This window comes from Temnothorax curvispinosus, unplaced genomic scaffold, assembly GCF_003070985.1.
Source record: "Temnothorax curvispinosus isolate PA1 unplaced genomic scaffold, ASM307098v1 QBEX01016001.1, whole genome shotgun sequence".
Taxonomy (NCBI): Eukaryota; Metazoa; Arthropoda; class Insecta; order Hymenoptera; family Formicidae; genus Temnothorax; species Temnothorax curvispinosus.
Window position 1 is genome coordinate 233542 of NW_020225781.1, and position 19609 is coordinate 253150.

Here is a 19609-nt window from a genome sequence, read left to right on the forward strand (position 1 = left end):
GGGAAAATGATTGATGATCGATGTGCATATAATAGATCCCATTTGATTGTGTTTTTCCACAATGAAACGCGAAAAGCCATTTCGATTTATGACAAGTCACTGGATTATAATCTTATTACAATTTCTCTCTTCGTCTCTTTTTTTCGTAGAATGTAATTACCACGGGTTTTTTTCGCCAATTGTAAAATAATTGTCGATAATGAATACGAAATAATTCTGACGCAAATAAATTAATGACAGATTAATAAAATTATAATGACAGATTATTTTTAGCTTAGCTTGAGCATAAAAATAATCTCTTGATTATATAAGCGAAACCGCTAACTGGACCGATTATTATACGTAATTAATTTTACTGTTTTTGTTATGCTTATTAATAATATCGACATTATATTAACTATTTATATATTATAAATTATAAATATATCAGGATACATTATATATCCTGATGTATGGAAATCGAGTTACTTCTACATGTTGTGGAGATTTTACGTGCGTATTAGCACTTTGCATAATAGTCTTTTTAATGGTAACGAGCTCAAAAAAGCTTATACACTTTTAATCCGATTATACTCGCTAGTGATATAATTATTTGATTACAACGCTTTTTAAAAAAAGCCATCAAATTTTTTTCAACTTCCTTAATGATCTCTGAATTTCCTTTATTCGTCTCTTTTAGCTGACGGGTTTTCTTCAGCAACCTGTTCCGTACAGCAGCATGTCGGAGGTTCGGAAGTATGTTGTCGCTAGGTGGGACCCCGCGTATAAGAACTGCCTCAGCATCGTCCTACCAGACGGTTCGCTTCTTCTGCAAGCCAATAACGCTTACACGAGGGACCAGTGGTACCACTCGATATTATGGAAGGTAAATTATCATTTATTATTTAAGAAAAATTATTATCGTTTAATATTATCCATTTTAATTAATTATTTCCATCAACGCAGTAGTTTTAAACGGAAAAGGTTTTGAAGAATAAGAATCAGATATAAAATGCGAATATCGTCGGAACTGACTGGATTTAACGTTCATATTTTATTGCTCGGCCACGTTGTGAGATTCATCACTGCTTGTTTACTGTGTTAATAGCGATAAAAAAGTGATGGACTTTTGAACAATTTTTAAGTTTTTAAGCTAACAATAGAGCATTGTGTTTGCCCATCTTTCGAATGGCGTTTTTCGAGCGGAGAACGATCGATGCCGTTCATCCCCGCGAATGCGAACGCTGATACCAAATATTTTTTAAAATATCGGCCTTCCACAATGGCCTGACGTGGCATCGGCAGAAAACGGCAGAGCAAACATAGGCGTTATTAACGCCCGACAATGTGAGGCCGGAGCAGAAGGAAGTGATAACGGCGCGAGAGAGGCGAACGTTCCCGATCGTCCTCGACCGGATCAAATCTCCCGGATACGTCAGTGTTTTATGGAGGTTGCTGCGAGCGGTTTAATATCCGGCCGGGAAATTAATCAGCCTCTCGTCGTGGCGGAGCGACGAGTAAATCGCAGCGATCGGGCCGACCATAAAGATTGATCGAATTTTATTGTTTACGACGTTATATGTTCCCAATGAAAACATCGTCCGTACGGTCTGGATGTCGATGACTTTTACCGAGATCAGATTGACCATGTTTGCCAGTTGTTTTAATTCAATTTTGCCAGTTCTATAGACACGGGTAATGCGTCGTAATGACATTTTGGCATTTAATTTCAATTAATCCAATTTTTATATTTAATTAGCAGCAAACAAAGTAAAACTCTTGTTAGGGAAGACACCTCTAATGACCTTATCCTTCACACACATACATTTATGATAAAGATCAACCTTCTGGGTAATTCTTAAAAGGTTTTAGCAAGTCGCTCGTTATTTATTAAAAAGTTGTTCACGAAAGAAGTTTGAAAAATATTCTCAGTACTGAAAGACATAACTAACTAATATGTAGGTATGTGAAAATAGTATCATGTACAAGCGCGGGAGGGGAATCCGACCCTCCTCTGCACCTTCACCTTAAAAAAACCTAAACTCAACCTTTATTATTGTAACCTTCTCAGCGACTCTTATAAGAAAGTTGTTTCTTAACATAAAATGATCCCACATGGGACCCCAACTTTCCACGCAAACCGTATAATAATAAATTTCGTTATAAAAATTTTTTCTTCTATTTATAAGTATACTCTTGCGTATGATTTCTTTATATTACATCTCTTTCCATATTATATTTACTATCTTAGGGCTTTTTTATTTCCGAATTGTTAACGATAAAACATGCCGATTAAATAGCTCGAATTCGAATACCACGAATCATCCGGAACCGTTCCGTCTCTACTCGTAGAAAAATATCTTCAAATACCAACACCTCGTGTCGATGAGCACTCGGGAAGAGGTGATACTGCGCGAATTGCGCACTATGGTGGACTTCGCCCTATGGACGCCGCTCGAGGACGAGAGGGTGGCGGGCACGCCGCTCGAGGCGGTCATTAAACTGCTGGACGAGCCCAGCGCGGAAGTCGACTCGGACGGGAAAACCGAGGAGGTGGTGCGCGATCGCAGGAGCTGGGCGGAGGCCGTGCTCGCCGTGGCGGCCCCTCTTCTGGAAAAAGCGGCGCCGCCGGCGGCGCTCGCGAAGGTACTCGCCAGACTGGCGCAACAGCATCCGCGATCGCAGCTGGTCCCGATGCTCAGCCCGGCGATCACGAGATGCCTCAAGCACACCGTTGATTTTGGCAAGTCGCCGGACATGAGAAAGCTGCTGCAGGTGAGGGCGTCTGATAAGTCTTACGCTACTTTGTTTGATTACACAGCGAGATCAAGGGAGATCGTTCATTCCCTCTCGTTTTAACGGTATAAAAATTATGCGTAAAAAAAATAAGCTTTTGCTATTCTGACGATTCTAGTTGGTTGGGCGAATTAATTGTGACTTAAATAATAAGCGATAGGGAAGCGCGAATGTGTGCAGTTGTAACGTTGCGTTCCGTATGTTTTAGGTATTCATCGCCGCTTTGTACGAGAACAACGACGGCGAACAGGCGATCAAGGACTACATCTCGTCGGTTCACGGGCCGGGTAGCGATTGTCCGCACCCGCGGGTACTCCCCAATCTCGTGTCCATCTGCGTCGCGGCCATATTCTACAGGCAAGTCTCGCCCAAGTTATTAATGGAACTGGATTCCCGTATCGCGAATCAGACGAAACTCTCAACGATGTTTGATTCCGTATTCGCAGGTTCGAAGTGTCGAGTCGCGCGTCGTTGGAAAAGGACGAGTCGCCGTCGTTGCCGCCGTTGCAGTGCTACCTGCTTGTCTTGAACATCGCGTAAGTGTTGCGCTCACTTGACAAACGAGCCTCTCGCATCTTACCTGCTTCACGTTTGAAATTCTCGGTTCTAAACAATCTAAACGCGTCTCACATATCGGGGGAAACGACATTGCAGATCGGAGTACACCGACTGGCGTCCGGGTCTCGGGGCACTACTGCAGCCCGTCCCGTTCCCGGAGGAGGCTTTGGCTGTGAAAGAAGTGCAGGAGTCCGTGTTGTTGTGCGTGATGAAACGACTGGCGAAGGACCCGAGGTGCACGGTGCATCGGGTCCTGCTGCCTGTTAGAGAACCGCGTCCAGGCTGGATGCACATCGCCGCGCCGTCCAACCCGGTTTGCCCAGATCGCGGAGAATTGTTCGGCGAGATGGTGAGTCTCTATCAAATTTTGTTTTTATTTTTTTACGAAGACTATGTTATATTTTGTTTCGCGTACCATTAATTACAATTTTGGTAGAATTTATAATGAATCTTGGTTAGAGCTTTAAAACGTAGCTTTCTTTGCGGCTAAAAATTCTCATTAATTATAATTATAAAAGATGATGATATTTATGAGAAGCATTTCTCTCGTGCAGAAAATTTCATTAATGTTAAATCTTCAGTAAGACCTCCCGCGAAGACTAAGATATTCGAGACAAAGTTACAATGCTTATCTAACTTCTTTAATTTCATGTAAATCGTTCCTATTATACCGCGTTTTATATATTTGGATATTTATATATTTGGATCGCACGAAAGATATAAACATCTAACGGCGAAATAAACAGAATACATGTGGATGGATACGCATATCGCGCTTATCGGCGCAACGGCATCGAATTTATCCGCACGTGAAACGATTGTGTGGTGTATTCGGTAACGTAATCTCGCGAGCCAAGCGTTTCGAATTGCGCCTCTCCGGGCCGCGCGCGATAACACACACTGGAGTAAGATCTGTTTTGTTCAGAAACAATTCGCTCCCCTTCTCCTCCTCTCCCCGCCTCCACGGGGGAGGGAGGTCGAGGCGGCAGCGTCGATTATTCTACGCGCGATTCGATCGGAGGTCCACCTGAATATTCATGAATCGCTCTTTTGAGATGCGCGGGCGCGTCGTCTTCAATGGACCCGTATTGACAGCATCAATTCTCCAATCCTCTCGGAAATAACAGCGAAATCGAATCGCCACAATCGCACGGAATTAATGAAGTCTGTCGGGTTGATTGCGGGCTGGCGGAACGGAACAGAAGGACGTCCAATGATCCTTCCAGCGAGTAAATTCCAATTCTTGATTACAATCGAGATCATAATTCCATCGTCGATCCCGTCATCGAGGAATTTTAACGAGCGGGCCGAGAATCCGCTATACATTGGCCTATTTTAAGTTGAATTAACGAGCGTGGGAATTTTTCTCTGTCATTTGGAATGCACGAAAGATTCGGACAGATGTTGTAACAGCGCGCGTTCTCGACAGCTCACGACTCTGCTGGCGTGCTGCTGTCGGCGAAAGAGGTTCATCGCGTCTCTGCTGAAGCAGGCGGGCGACGATTGCATTCTGCTGGCGGTGCGGGGCTGTGACGCCGCGCAAGAGGCGCTCTGCTTGATGCTCGAGTGGCGATTGCTGCCGAACGAGGAGGCGAGGCTTCAGATAGTCAACGCGCTCGAGTCCACGAAATCCGGGAAGGAGCGTTACGCCGCTCTCTGCCAGAGGCAGAAGAACCTGCAGGAGTTGGTAAGTGAATTCGCCAGTCGCGCGCGTCCCGATCGAATCTTCGCGTTTGGTGCTTTTGCTGTCCCTTTTTTTTTCTTTTGAACTAACGTTGACGATAATTCGACGATAAATTATGTCAAATCCTAATGCCATTCTATGCACGTACGTATGTATGTATTCGATTTCATCAGCAACAAAAAGGTGGACCTCGAAAACTGACGCTACCCGTACGAGCGACCGACGCCGACGTCGCTCTTCTGCTGGGCGGTCGTGCCCTCGGTAATCTCGAATGCCTCAGCCTGGCCTTCACTTCCGTGACGTCCGCTTGCGCGGAACAACTGATAAAATTACCGGCGCTGAGATACCTGAATCTGTGGGCCACGCAATTCGGCGACGCCGGCCTACAGATGATCAGCGAGCACCTACAGAAGCTGCAGGTGCTGAACCTCTGCGAGACGCCCGTGTCCGACAAAGGCATCTCCACGTTGGCCTGTGAGTATCCTGATACCAGAACTTCAGTGTAATAATGATTTAATTTCTTTGCTAGAATTTGGTAAAATTAATCTTAAAGTATGAAGCAGATCAAAAAGCTAGATTTAGAAGATACAAATTCGCTACATTATATGAGATTTGATTGTTCAATATACAACAAGAGAAGTGTAAAAAGTATTTCAAAATATTCAATTTTTATTTTCAAGTTTTTTATGTGAATCTATATATATTTCGATCTGTCGTTCGAAGAAAGTGCTATCGCTTTGTTACAGCATTAACCAGCCTAAGGAAATTGAACCTGAATAGCACGAAGCTGTCGGCTCAGACATTCGAGTCATTGAAGAAGCGACTGCCGGCCCTGCAGGAATTCGACGTTCGATACACGGAGGCCTGGTGACCTGAGGTCACGTCCAGCACCTCGACCATCTGCGCTCTTCGTGACGCAGAACTCTTCGTAACGAAGAAGCAACGCTGAGGTGCTTGGTCGTTCGGAACAAAAAATTCAAGAGACTTCACAAACGTGACGTTCGTATTCTTGATGTAATCAATCCGATCGAATATCGAGCGTTGTGCGCGATAAATTCGTTCGTTTTGCTTCGATTTAGGCTAATATACAATGTTCGCGGTCAGCATAACGATCGCTGAAAGTTATGGACCTTTGTCAGTGAAACTTTCCCAGAGGGAACAAAATCTTCTGCTGACCACTGTGCGGAATGAGTGAAGAGCCTTTTACCGTGTTTTTACGTATCTTCGACGTATCTCGCTTCTTCCGGTTTAATCGATCGACAGTTCTTTCCAAAGGGCGATAAAGATGTGCGATAGATTGACGCGGTATCAATATATCCGTGTGTCCGTTAAATGTATCTTCCATTTTCAGCTGATATTGTTTACACGAGACGATATAGATGGAGATTCTCTTCCGAAAAAATCGCCTGCCAGCTAGGCGGCTCGATCGCGCTCCTACGACGTACGTTAATTTAAAAGCACATCCCTTCCGCATCGTCGTCGAGTGGAGATCGCACTTTTCAGGAAACATTCCAGCATCGTGAGTTCAGACGTTTCCCGGGAAGACGCACATTCGTTCGAATAAATAAATATCGGGCGAACGACGAGCCGTCTCTCTCTCTCTCGGGCATTTGCATAGAATCCGTTCCAGAAATATGCGAGGTGGCACGTGTAACGATCGCGTCGAAGAGTCGCCGATCATTAGAGCCAGAAAAACGCGAAACATTTGCGCGGTAAGTTGTCCACCTGGGGATAGCGAAGGAAACAAATGCATAGGCGCGTGGCAATAACGCGCTTGCCTCGACGATTCTGATCGAAAACGAACTAACAATCGCGTTTAACGACCGTTCACATTTTTACGCAACTCCGAAGGCCAGTTTCGTCGAGCGTCAACTTTAACAATAGCTTCAGCGAGTCCTTCCTCCATTCTAATTCCGGGAAAAGGCAAGTTGTTTTCGTTCGTTTCTACGCTGTTAAAGCGTTAGAAACGCAAACACATCTTCCTCCTCTCATCCAATCCCTTGAGTCTTTTATATATTCGTGCGCATCATATCTTAACGATATTACTTTTTTGACGGAGATTACAGATATTCGCCAGTCGATTTTCATTTATTAAGCACGCGAGCGTCGAGTTCATCATTCGCACCGATGAGTAGTTGAAAGTCGTTTCGATCCGCCGCGTCACGAGAAACTCTCTGCTAACAAGAGTAAGTACGCCAATAAAAAGGAATCAAATAGTCCGTTTCTGGCGAATAGTTTCGCACAATGAGAAGTTTTTTTTCTATCTGCAAACCTTTGCAGACAAGAAAAATTATCGAACGCTTTACTAACGTCATCCAATAGAGTCAGCGTTAATTATAAGAGTCTCGGCTAACGGATAATCGGCGAAGAACCAGCATGATGACGACAATGATCGCGACGATCCTCCGCGATCTCCGAAACAAAGACTGTTCCCAATCGTGTGTCAGCGCGTTGCTGGACCGCAGCCGCCAATCGATCCCACTGCGTGAAGTGTCCTTTTCGTCGGGGGGACACTACCGACTTAACTCCTTTCCGTTCGAGGCGTGCTAACTGCCTTAATCAGCGAGTTCTGAGCGACCACTGCCACAACGCGTCGCGTCACAGCGAGCGCGACTCTACTCTAGCAAAAAAAAAAAATGAAGAAGCGAAGCTTCGAAGCGTTCCATGTTCTGTCGCGATGTCGGGAAGCTGCGCGCGGTATAGACGAAACTTCGAGAGTCGCGGACGACGCGGACTCGCACACGTGCATTTCGTTCCCTAGTGTAAATAGATAGGTAGACTATTAAGAATCATCTCCCTCTCTCCCGTTTCTCCTTCGATTTAATTAGATAGATTTTAATAATTTATTCTCTAGCTAGAATCTTCTCGTATTTATATATTACGATAATATTACAATGTATGTCGCACGATCCAACTCGTACTAGCGTGAACACGCGTTTAGGAGGGATAGTCGATATCTCGTGTTTAGAGCGCCGGCAAGAAGGAGGAGAAAGAAGAAGAGAGAGAGCGAGAGAGGGTGCCTCTCGAAGAGGTAGCAGGATTTGGCCGTCACGAGAATCGTGGCGACGGCGATCAATGGTTTCGCAACAGAAAAAGAAAAAAAAAAGAAGAAGAAAATCTCGTCTCGATTATTGTAAATGCCGCAAGGGAACAAGCATTGTAAGAAGACTGTTTACGTCAATTTCAATAAGGATCATTAACTTAGGGAGCCACGAATTAATTACTCAAGTTAATTCCACAAAGCGTCACACACGTCCTGTGAGCGAAGCAAATAAAATTCGAATTTAATACCTCACAGCATTTCCGTTCCGTCACGCCTTCCTTTGTCTCTCACGTCTCGTCAGCGAGATTCGCGATCTTGCGCTGGCCTTTTGGCGACTCGCCAAAAAGCTAAAAGTTTCTCTTTAAGTTTTATCCTTAAATCGTTTCCTCGCATGTAATTCTAGCCGTTGCCGTTTCGTCGGTGAAAATCTGTAAAACATACTCTGTTAGACGTGTTACGAGAATGATCGGATGATTCAGCGTTAAATTATTAATAGTCGTATCTTTCTTTGACATTTTCGTACGAATAAATTGTTTAATCGAAGAATAACGTCGTCGTCTTCTGCATCGTTTGCCCACTGCGCCCTATCCCACTAACATTTATCAATTATCTTTTCAGGGATGAAATATGAAGAATATTAATGTTGAACTTGTTATTTGTTATATTTCGATGCTACACACGTTGGACAAGTGAAGCGATTAAAATGAATAACGGTGCAATTCAAGTATTGACGATTATTATTTTATTTTGCTCTATTAAATACGAAAATTATTTTTATGCAAGTTGCACCTTAGAGAGATACAAATAAATGCAAAAAGTCATTAAAATCATTACGATTCCATACATCTCAGACTACAGTTAACGTACATATTAATCGATATATCGTGATTCCGTATTATTCTCTACGTCTGCACAAGGTAAGTACGTTTGATTTTTAGCGAAACTGAGATAATACAACTTTTCTAAATACAATAAAAATTGATTAATGGGTTAAGTAGGAGAAATATATTCGTCATTTTGTGAAATATTAAATATCTTTTTGTTACACAAGACATCTATATATATAAAATATACAAAATTTATCATAAAATTTCAAATTTATGTAAATTAAGTTTATTTAAATGCGTCAGAAATACGCATATTTTGACGTTTTATTATAGTAGATTATAATTCGCTCGTGGCTCCTCGATTATTTTAAAATTAAAATTATGAAGATTTAGATCTGATCCTCGCGATCCTCCCCTTCTTCATTTACTCGTTACGGTAAATCATCGAGAGCCTGTTTTAGAAGTCGTAATTCATTCTGCGTTGTATTATTTGCTGTTGGTAGTTGGAAGCAATCTCCGCCTGAACCTCCCTCTTTAAATTATCAGGTAACTGATCCCACACAGGTTGAGGCACAGTATCTGAAAAATAACGTTGAACCTTCGTCTGTAAATGTCACAATTGTAATTATTTTCAGCTTAAAATATCTTGGGAATTTCCAAGTAAATTATTTCTCCGTTTCAATTATTCGGTTAAATTTACATCACATTTTAGTTTAACTTGTTTGAATAAAATTACATCAATGTCTTTTAATTAAATTTTAATTGAATTGTGATATGAGTAATTTAAGTCTCTGATGATGAGACGCGTTACGTTTGCGCTGCATACAAATTGCTATCAAGATTGCTCGTTTTACCTGTGCACCTATACATCAAATCCGACCAGGTGATCATCTCCTGCGAGAAGCAATAGACACCTAGTTTACCGCCCTGCAGAGTCGAGTCGAACACGTTCCCGGAGTCGGTTACCAGCTGCGTGCCCTGATACAACCAGAATCTGATCAGGCCGATCTTAGGCCTGTGCAACAGATGCCACCTGTACGACACCCTTGGCTGCCAGCCGAACTTTCTCGGGTCCTTCCACAGGACCCTCACCTGATTAGGCGTGTCCTCCTTGTGCCAGAGGCTGTTTCGGAGCATCTCGCCCGGCCCGGTCTCGGACTGGACGAGCTTCAATACAATCCCGGGATCTGCTTCGGCACGGAATGGAGCCGGTTCCCAATAGACCTGCTCTCCCTTCTTCCAATAAACAACGTAAAAATGTCGATTATCCTGGTAGGAAAAGACGAAGCCCGCAAAATCATCGTCGTCGTCGTGATTATCAATGTAGAAGGTTCCTTCGAAGTCGACGTTACTCAGCTCGTCCGCTCCTTTGTAGACAAAGAAGACGGATATAAAAAGGATATACGAAAATATGAATATTTCTTCATAGAACTAGTTAATATAATTAATTAAGATCTCATCTCTTACATCCGTTGAATTTAATTTATATGATAGTAGGTATATATCTTTGTGATAGAGATATATGGACTTACCTATCGCGATTCCGGGATCGCTGTTAAGAGTCTGTTGGATCTCAGCACCTTGATTATGAATTTTCCACACGGGATCTTGCTGCGAGGTACCGTGTGGATCGAGAGCGACCGTGGTGTATTTACGGAAATCTGTCGCCCATATCATACTGTTATTAGGACAATTATCCTCGATGTTGATAACCGTGTCATTGTCGTTGTCGTTCCAGCATGCATCACCAATGCCTCTGCCGTCTACGTACAAAATATAGAAGTTAATCTCCACGTCCTTTTCCACAACTAACAATTAATAACCATTTTTCACAGACGACATTATTATCCTGTGATCTTACAATCTAAACGCTCTTAGAAAAGAATCCGTTAAAAACTTACGAGTGCTACGTTGATCCGGATTGTAGACGTAAGGACAGTTATCGCTCCTGTTGGGTATACCATCCCCGTCGATGTCGTCGTCGCAGTCGTCGCCGAAGCCATCGTGGTCGCCGTCGTTCTGTCCGGGATTCGGCATGTCCGGGCAATTATCCTTGTCGTCCTGGACGCCATCCCTGTCGCGATCCGCGTTGGTGTCACAAACATCCCCGACGCCGTCGGCATCAATATCCGCTTGGTCGGGATTGCTAATGGCAGGACAATTGTCGCAGACGTCGCCGATGCCGTCCGCATCACTGTCGCGCTGATCCGAATTCTTTATCTTGAGACAGTTGTCCTGAGTGTTGTATATACCTGGACGATATCTCTTTATGAGCGACATTATTCGCGCGTTGAGAGAGAGAGAGAGAGAGGGATTGTCGCGATAGCTTCAATTAATAATCATTCTCTAACGTGAAATAGCGATATGTGGAACGTGACTTTTTAATCGGCATTTCTCCTTATTTTTCGTTATGTCTTTTTTACTCGGCGTTTAATCCGGACTTCCTTTTCAACGTTTAAATATTTATACCGTCATTATCCAGATCGTGATCGCACGCGTCGCCCGAGCCGTCATCGTCGTAGTCTTCCTGATGCGGATTCCAATTCAACGGGCAATTGTCGCAGGCGTCGCCGATCTTGTCGCTGTCGCTGTCCAGCTGGTTCGGATTATAAATGTGCAGACAGTTGTCGGACAGATTCAATACGCCGTCGTTGTCCGCGTCGTCGTCGCAAGCGTCGCCGGTTCCATCCTCGTCGGCGTCTTCCTGGCCGCTGTTCGGCACCGTCGGACAATTGTCGGCGTGACAGCGACGACGGTCGTGGCAGCGAAGGCTCCTGTCGGGGATGCCGTCGCTGTCGCTGTCGGGACCGCAACTATATCCGTTTCCGGCCCAGCCGACGCGACACTGCAAAAGATACGATTTTTAATCAGTAAAATTAGACTACTCGGTAATTAAATTAGCAATTAATTATAAATTGTTATAATTATAAAAGTCTAGAGAGAATTACAAAGATGAGACAATTATTTTTCGCAAATTCTTCTAAATAACGTCTTTTCTGAATTTATTCCACTAAGCTTATATTTAATATTTCTCAATTCTCATTGTGATATTAAATAAAACATTATTTCTGGATAATAGAACCAGGAATTCTATATATGGTAAATCTTGAGCTTTCGGCACAATTTTCGTTGGATGATACACGATACACGATGGAAACGCTTACCTTGCATACATATTCGTTGGTGTACCTGGCGATGCAATTAGCATTAACATCACAAACCGTTACCATGTCCGGACAGACGTCATGCTGAAGATGACATCCTGACGTTTGATTGCCGATATAACCGCCTCTGCACGGGCCGCATCTGTAGGATCCCTTTAAGAACGAAGAGTAACATATCGTTGAAACACACAAAACGAGATAAAAAGCCTAGCGTTTCTTTTTAAAATGCACGAGTTGAAAAATCTTCGTAAATTTCTCACCTCCGTGTTAATACATTCGGAATGGGGATCGCATCCGCCGTTATTGATGTCGCACTCGTTTATGTCCTGGCAGATCTGTTTCCGCGTCCTGGCCATCTCGACACCGACGCCTTCCGTCATGGGTCCCGTGTAACCCGTTGGACACCGGTCGCATCTGTATCCGGGATGGAGATTAATGCACCGCACTCCAGGGTGACAGGGTCGCGCCAGCTCGCATTCGTTCGCGTCGTGGCAGGACGTGCCGTTACCCACGTATCCCAATGGACATGAGCCGCATCTGTATCACATTTGAGATTAACCAGAACCATACGATGACACCCGATATACGTGACACACGATGAAAGATACACGAAACTCGAATGATATTCTATGTCATATGAAAAAATATATATATATAAAACTCGATGAAGAATTGCGAAGCTAAGCAGACATGAACATTTTTATATCGTTTCTTATACTAAATCTTACGTCAAAAGTTTGTTAATTACATAATTTTGAGAAACGAGTTGTTTCTCTCTTAAAATAAAATTCTGTGCTTTCACAGAAAGAATTTATCTCAAAAATTAATAATATGCCCGTGAGACATTTACTTGAAATATGGTGGGCTGTGAGTGGGGTAGCATTTAACTTCCGGATGACAGGGGTGATGGTCGCAGGGATTTCTCATCCTTTCGCATCTTTCACCGTCGCCTTCGTATCCGCTTGGACATCTGCCGCATCTGAAAACAGAATTATAAATCAAATTGTGACAGACGTCCTCGTGAAATTTACATTACATGTTTGTCATCATCATCAAGGTATCATCTTCAATTCATCAGTCTTATACCTTTCATCTTATTCTACGGACTTGAGAGCGCGCGATCATTATACATTTAGTGACAATCTCTTACCTGTAACCATTGTCGTCGTCGTCGTAACACCGCACCCCCTGATAGCACGGCCGTTGAATGCAGGTGATGACATTGATTTTGGAGCAGACCCGCCCGTTTCCGGTGTAACCGCGATGACAGGGTCCGCACTGGGGTCCGCTCGGTGTGTTACGGCAATCGACGCCGGGGTAGCACGGGGAGTTATGGTCGCACGTGGACGGCGGCGGTGTCACTACGGAATTACCGGGATCACGGCTCGATTGACGAGTGAATTGCCAATTTTTCGGGGGATTTTCGACAGCCGGTCTCCCATACGCGCCGTGCGCGTCGCCGAGCGGGCCCGGCGCGGGCCCAGAAAATTATGCGACGGCCCAGCGTGTCGTACGTGCACGTGCAAGTGATATACGTTAAGTGCTTAAAGAGATCGACTTAAGATCGACGTCGCGGATCCTGTGCGCATTCTTTATCTCTTTAGATTTTAGAATAAGAACAATGTAATGAGGGATAACAATAACGCAGTTGCAAAGCTGTTTTATATTAATTTTAGTTCAATTTCTGATGATGGAACATCAAAACGTTTATTTGAAGAAATAAAGAAGAGAAGAGAGCGAGCGAGAGAGAGAGAGAGACAGAAAAAGTAAAATTTTTCCTCGATTATACTGCAACAGGATCTTTGTATAAATTGTAAACTTGTCATCGAAGAACTATTAACTCGGAGAAATTAGCGACGTTTGCGATCTTTATGATGGTTACAAATATCGCGTTTTAAATGCTTAAGTAAAAGCTCCCGCTAACTGGGACACATATCGAAAGAAACATGTGAATATACGTGCTAGATTGCGCAAGAATACAAGAGTCACAACAAAGTTGAATTTTTTCTAACAACAGGCATTTATTGCGTTGTAAGATTGCTTAATACAACTATTGCATATAAATAGGTAGTCTCCGCTGACAATTGCCACGTACAGATTAAAGTTTCGAGGGCGTGAAGGACGACGCGCGTGAGATAGATTAATAAGATTCATTCAAACTGGCATTACGATGCGGTTTTGGCTAGCTTCTAAGTTAAAAGAACTGTTATTTTCGAGCACGTGTCCTTTCAATACGACGGAACGTCACTCACCGATGGGTGTACGACACGCCGAGCAGTTTTCGATCAAGTGACGAAGATGCTGGGTTTCCATCCTCTGCAAAAACGAAAGAGTCGTAAGTCCTTCAAGTTGCACGCATTTTTTTTTCTTGTAATCGAATAACGTTGCACTTTCTTCTGCCAAAATAATTCAATAATAAAACATACCCTTTATGTAATCTTATATTAAAAAAAAAAAAACATTTTTATTTTATATATAATCAGAAGAAATATAACGCTTTAAGATTTTTCGTATTTATATATATATTATTCTAATATTATCAAAATATTAATTTGAAATCTCCGAAGATTTTTATTCACATACAATGAAGAAATTGCTTTATTGCTTTAACTCACATTTAGTTCCAGTTCCCTCCAAAGTTGCTTGGTAGCGTTGATTAATTCGTTCAAGGTTTTCACGAGTTGATCGTCGGTCTGGCAGACTGGAAAACACTTGCCGTGAGAACACGTTAAACAACTTAACTTAAACGTCCGTTCATCTCACCCACCTCTCTCGTCCAGACTCTGGATCCCGATGTCGCCTCTCCTGGGCACTCTTTTGCCGGATGATTCGTCCGACGAGTCCGGCATGTCCGTCTGATTCGAATCGTATCCGTCCTGACCTGGACCAGCGGAGTACGGACTACGACCAGGTCGCTTGGAACTGTTGGGAGATCCAGTCTCGTCTGATCCATCTGGCGTTAGGGAAGGATTCTTATTAGAATCGTATGGACTCGATCCGTCAGGTCGTTTGTCAGAGCCAAACAAATTCGGTTTGTCGGGCTTCGAACCTGTGTGATCGGGTTTAGCGAGCCCAGGTATCTTAGGACGTTTAGTAGGACGATGTGCCGCGGTGAAATGCAGAGGCTGCGACGTGAACGGTGGAGGACGAGATCCGTTTGGATCAAGACCGTCCGACTCATCTGATCCAGCTCCAGACTTATCGGAGTCGGATGGATTCAATTTATTGGGTTTCGAATTTGAATGACTATCGGGTCGTTTAGTGGGTGGTCCAAATTGATGTGGTCTCTTAGGTCGATGTCCTTTAGGAGTGAATGACGATGGTTGAGATCCATCTGGGTAGTCAAGATCGTCCGTTTCGCCCGATTTTCCAGGTTGAGAAAACGGATTGGCAGAGTCGTGCGGATCGTGTTTGTTGGGTTTGCTTTTGCTATCTGGACGACCCGAGTGATCTTTCTTCTTGGGTCGATCGCTCGGACGACCATGATGATCCTTCTTGTCGGAAGGTTTCTTATGATCCAAGGGATGTTTCGGACTACTGGAAGACGGCAAACCGTTATGATCTGATGTGCTCGATCCCCCTCCGTCGATTCCGTCACTTGATTCGTTCCCGTCAGGTCGATCGGGAAATTTCTTTTGATCGTCTTCCTCGGAATCGATAGGTTGTGCTTTCGGTTGGTTATCGAATACTGAAGGCTGCTTCATTTCGGCTAAATTATCGGGACATTGCTCTTTCTTCAGCACCTCAGTGATGGTGGCAGGCTGATACACTTTTATTCGGCATTTTCGTTCTTTAAACTAAAAGAAAATTTGAAATTTTAATTTTATTATAATGAATTAATATTATTGTTAATCGAATAAATTTTAATTTAACGAATTGTCAGTTAAATAAAAATAAGAATAAATTGCACACACATTTAGTGCATTTAATCTACAATAAAAAACTATATATAACGTATATAGCCGTAGTAATTGTCAATATTTTTAATACTGTTAAATTGCTGTCGAAATCAAGATGGCAATTCGGAGAATAATTTTTATTTTCGTAATAAAAAGAAATATAAAAGTCCACAAGAATTATCGAGAATAGAAAGTTAAGTCGTGGAATTATGACATTGCATAAAGTCGGAATGTAATAATGCCAGTGACAGAAATAGGGCGCGAATAATTCATTGAAACGAATTCAATTCATCCGAGTAGTCAGGGATCGTTGTGTCTGGGTTGGGTAAGCCAACCAGGTGCACGTAACAGAAGCAACTAGCTTAGGTCTCGTCAACCATATTTGGAAAGACGTCGTCCCACGTTTGTGGACGTCACGAACAACACGTAAATAAGAAAATACTGTACGATCGTGAGCGAAGAAAGTAGCAGCCGGGAAAAAATAATATCGGGCAAAATTAAAGTTGCGGGAACAAGTAGAAATTTATTTGTAGATTTAGCGTTAAAAAAAGCAATTTCGGATGACGTGTTCGCGTTTACGCGTTCTTAATAATTTCTCGGCAAAGTGCGCGAATTAACACTATAAGGATAATATGTCTAACGATAAGGATTTACTTAGGCTTGTAAGACTGTTGTGGAAAATATTCTGTGAAAAGTAAGAAAACTTACTACTTCCACTAACGGTTGGTCCCCGATCTCGGCTATGTCGCGGAAGGTTTGCTTGAGCGGTATAGAACCTTCGTAAACGCAGTCGACGTACACGTCCATGCGAGAATTAGGCTGCGTCTGATGCACCAGGATAATCAGACTCTTCAGAGGGGTGTTCACCGCAAGGCTGTCCACGTTGACGTGCGAGGCACTGCGTCGACCGGTATCATCCATGCTCTCGAGTATAACTGGAATGGAACATTGAAGTTGTAAGTAATTGTAAATGCGGAGGCTCGAGGGATCGCGATCCGGGAAGATCTCTGGACTCACCGCGCTTCGTCCGTCGATCGAGTAGGAGCACCATTTTCGGTTCTCGATATTTCACAGCCAGCAGGGTCTCGAGCGAGCCGCCGGAGTGCTTCCTCTTGTCTCTGATGTTGGATAACGCGATAATGAACTCATCTTCGTACCACGCGTCTTGCAGGCTCGCAGTTAGAGCTGTCGTACGGCGGAAGGGTAAAAAAAGGAGAAGACAGCATAAGTAAAAGTAATCCTGCGTTGAGTAAATCGCTCAATTGTTAATCAATAGGAAATTGTAGTTTATTTGCGTTGTTTAATATACATAAAAAAAAATAATATGAAGAATTCTGCGATAGAATACAATAGTTGAGTGACCTGAGAAAAGTCTCATGTATTGGTCACCGATCCCACGTTACTACCGGGTTTCTTGTCGCGCCGCGCCGAGAATGGTCTTCAGTGCAGGAACGCGGAGAGAATAGCGGGAGAAACATTTTATTTTCGCAAGAAGAGAACGCGAATCGGAATCAACGTATATAGTGATCGACGCTAAGACCTCGTCAATATGAAATTGCTCGCGCAAATAATTCGCCACTTTTTAAATCGAAACCTTTTACCTTCGTCGGATACGACGCTACCATCGACGGCGCAGACAACCAGCAGCCCGAGGATCAGCACAGTCGGGACTCGCATCCTGACGCGATCCCGATGCACTCCGCCCGAATATATTCGGTATCGTCCTCAGCTGGTGGATTCCCGAAGATTGGAAAGTGAAACGCGAATCTCCTGCGATCCCCTTGGCGAGCCACTTTCTCGTCTCGGGATCGCGGTGCGATGGATTCTGACGGATACGACGGCACGCGCGCGGATGCAGAAGGCACGGCCGCCGACTGGAGCGCGGATACGGACCGTCCGCGACTTTATACGTCGCCCACGAGTACGGCTTTACGGACGAGATTTTGTTCGTGCTACCTGCGCCTGATACGTAGCGAGCAGAGAAAACACCGATGAATTAAAGTGAATCAAGATCATTACTATTTTATTATTTTAGAAAGATTGCGAACTGTAATTATATCTCTAAAAAGAAGATAGACCAATAGCGACAGGCTCTTTGCGATAAACGCTGTTATGTTAAAGGATAAATTTTAAACCAATACCTTGAGTTAAATATTTTGTTATTTTTAACTACCCCGTGTGTCGAAATGTATTAGTTTAACACAATATTATTTTAATTCCATTGATTTAGTCATATTAACATTGTTTTAGTTAATTTAACGACATATTGATTAGGAGCAGTGGCGATCTATAGGATGGTGAAAAATAACTTAAAATGAGTATAATTTGACGCTACGAATTTAACAGTGTAAAATTAATATTGCAAACAAACGAAATGAAAAGATAAGAATAAAGAATGATGTATGTTTATTCGTGAAGATTTTATCTCAAAGATATTATTTGTTTGTACATATATTACTTTGGTAAAAATATTCGATTACATTATTAAATTGTGTTTTATTGAATTAATTTTGCAGTTGGAAATGGACAGTGGAGTAAGCAGTATTATTGACGTATGATCTGGCCGAATGATTAGTCCTGATATCATCGATACATTACTCCGACATTATTGTGCGCACCCGCCCACGAGCTGTTTTTAACGATATGAAATAGTCATAGCGGAAAGGCGCGTCAGAGCCGGCGCTAATATAAATTAAACGCTTCCTTCTACGGCGACACGAGGAACTTCTCGGCGAAAACAATTAATATGCAATACACTCACATATTAGCATCCCGTATTATCATTTTAGAATACGTACAACTGTAAAACTGTCACCACGTCGTGGATAAAATCTACAGACAAATGCAAATTCGAAGATGAGGATAGCAGTTTTCTGCGCTCGTAACTCCGACTTTTTATTGATTTATATTAATTTTTTTGTATAGATAAAAAAGCCTCTCCAATCTCGATAGATTTCTGTGACGGGAGTTTAGGTCTTTCCGATGCGACGGAACCTTGCAACAGGTATGTAACAATGTTGTTGGTGTGCCAGTTACGCGTGTGTGGGAAGTGGTCCCACCTACACATCCACACCAGTTTCAAACCGTAGACACGCTGCAGAAAGCCTAGTTTCCTTCATGGTGATATACACGGTGTCTCCAAAAAAATTATTGTCTTTTATCCGAAAAATTAGAGTCTTTTATTCGATATAGTTGAACGCTAACGCGTGAAACGACGCATGACAATTTGATTGTACCTATCGTAATCCGCGCGAGAAATATCCGACATCAAATATGTGCGAATTTTACAAATTAAATATTTGTGACTTTGACATTATAAATTTCTGCGCGAATTTCTTTTAACTCTCTCAATTATTCACGGACGACGTTCCGTCGGATGTCTGACGATCGGTCAGACGTTTCTAATTTGCGAGTGGATTGCTTTGCTGTAACATCATACGGAATCTCGTAAACTTATCGATAGACAATCGCTCTTAACTGATTTCAACGTGGCGATAATGTTTTGCTCTTGCGTTTCGATACGTCATGCCGCGTTTTTCGTCCACGCGATACACGTGCCCCGTTGCGAACACGCGGAACGAAAGGGTCCGCTTCGGCCGCGGCCGTCATTTCGTCTCCGTCATTAACTACGTTCCAGCCGTGTCGGATGCTGACCGAGA

The 19609-nt window shown here is 43.1% G+C and overlaps 2 protein-coding genes across 3 annotated transcripts in view; one reads left to right on the forward strand and one right to left on the reverse strand.

Moving 5' to 3' along the window:
- The window catches only part of LOC112466203 (C-Maf-inducing protein-like), a 30939-nt gene extending 22333 nt beyond the window's left edge, over positions 1–8606 (forward strand). Inside the window, exons 2-9 of the mRNA XM_025034157.1 lie at positions 680–865; positions 2332–2754; positions 2984–3132; positions 3222–3311; positions 3430–3682; positions 4763–5020; positions 5191–5491; positions 5764–8606. Of these exons, the coding sequence (XP_024889925.1) occupies positions 680–865; positions 2332–2754; positions 2984–3132; positions 3222–3311; positions 3430–3682; positions 4763–5020; positions 5191–5491; positions 5764–5888 (1785 nt within the window). The 3' untranslated portion in view covers positions 5889–8606. The remainder of the gene's footprint in view (positions 1–679; positions 866–2331; positions 2755–2983; positions 3133–3221; positions 3312–3429; positions 3683–4762; positions 5021–5190; positions 5492–5763) is intronic.
- Positions 8607–8785: 179 nt separating this feature from the next.
- LOC112466211 (cartilage oligomeric matrix protein) lies at positions 8786–18048 on the reverse strand. Of its 2 annotated transcripts, XM_025034171.1 has the most exons (16): positions 17552–18048; positions 16968–17135; positions 16659–16885; positions 15101–15848; positions 14819–15004; positions 14667–14752; positions 14304–14367; positions 13202–13412; positions 12902–13030; positions 12312–12588; positions 12052–12204; positions 11357–11732; positions 10789–11139; positions 10420–10650; positions 9742–10254; positions 8786–9466 (listed from the first exon to the last, which is right to left on the reverse strand). In XM_025034171.1, exons 1-16 carry the CDS (start codon positions 17625–17627, stop codon positions 9345–9347), a joined length of 3918 nt encoding a protein of 1305 aa, XP_024889939.1. In that variant the 5' UTR covers positions 17628–18048; the 3' UTR covers positions 8786–9344. The 2 variants fall into 2 exon arrangements, with proteins under 2 accessions (XP_024889939.1, XP_024889938.1); XM_025034170.1 differs by having other exon boundaries at positions 14819–15848; positions 17552–18046.
- Between the last annotated feature and the right edge of the window lie 1561 nt (positions 18049–19609).

What these genes read in the sequence shown, in the direction of transcription:
- LOC112466211 (XM_025034170.1), bottom strand. Translation starts at nt 17,627, where the DNA reads ATGCGAGTCCCGACTGTGCTGATCCTCGGGCTGCTGGTTGTCTGCGCC. An exon ending in CGATCGACGGACGAAGCGCG is followed by an intron (nt 16,886 to 16,967) that starts GTGAGTCCAGAG and finishes GTTCCATTCCAG; the next exon opens with TTATACTCGAGAGCATGGAT. An exon ending in TCACGATCTGGATAATGACG is followed by an intron (nt 11,140 to 11,356) that starts GTATAAATATTT and finishes GATATCGTCCAG; the next exon opens with GTATATACAACACTCAGGAC.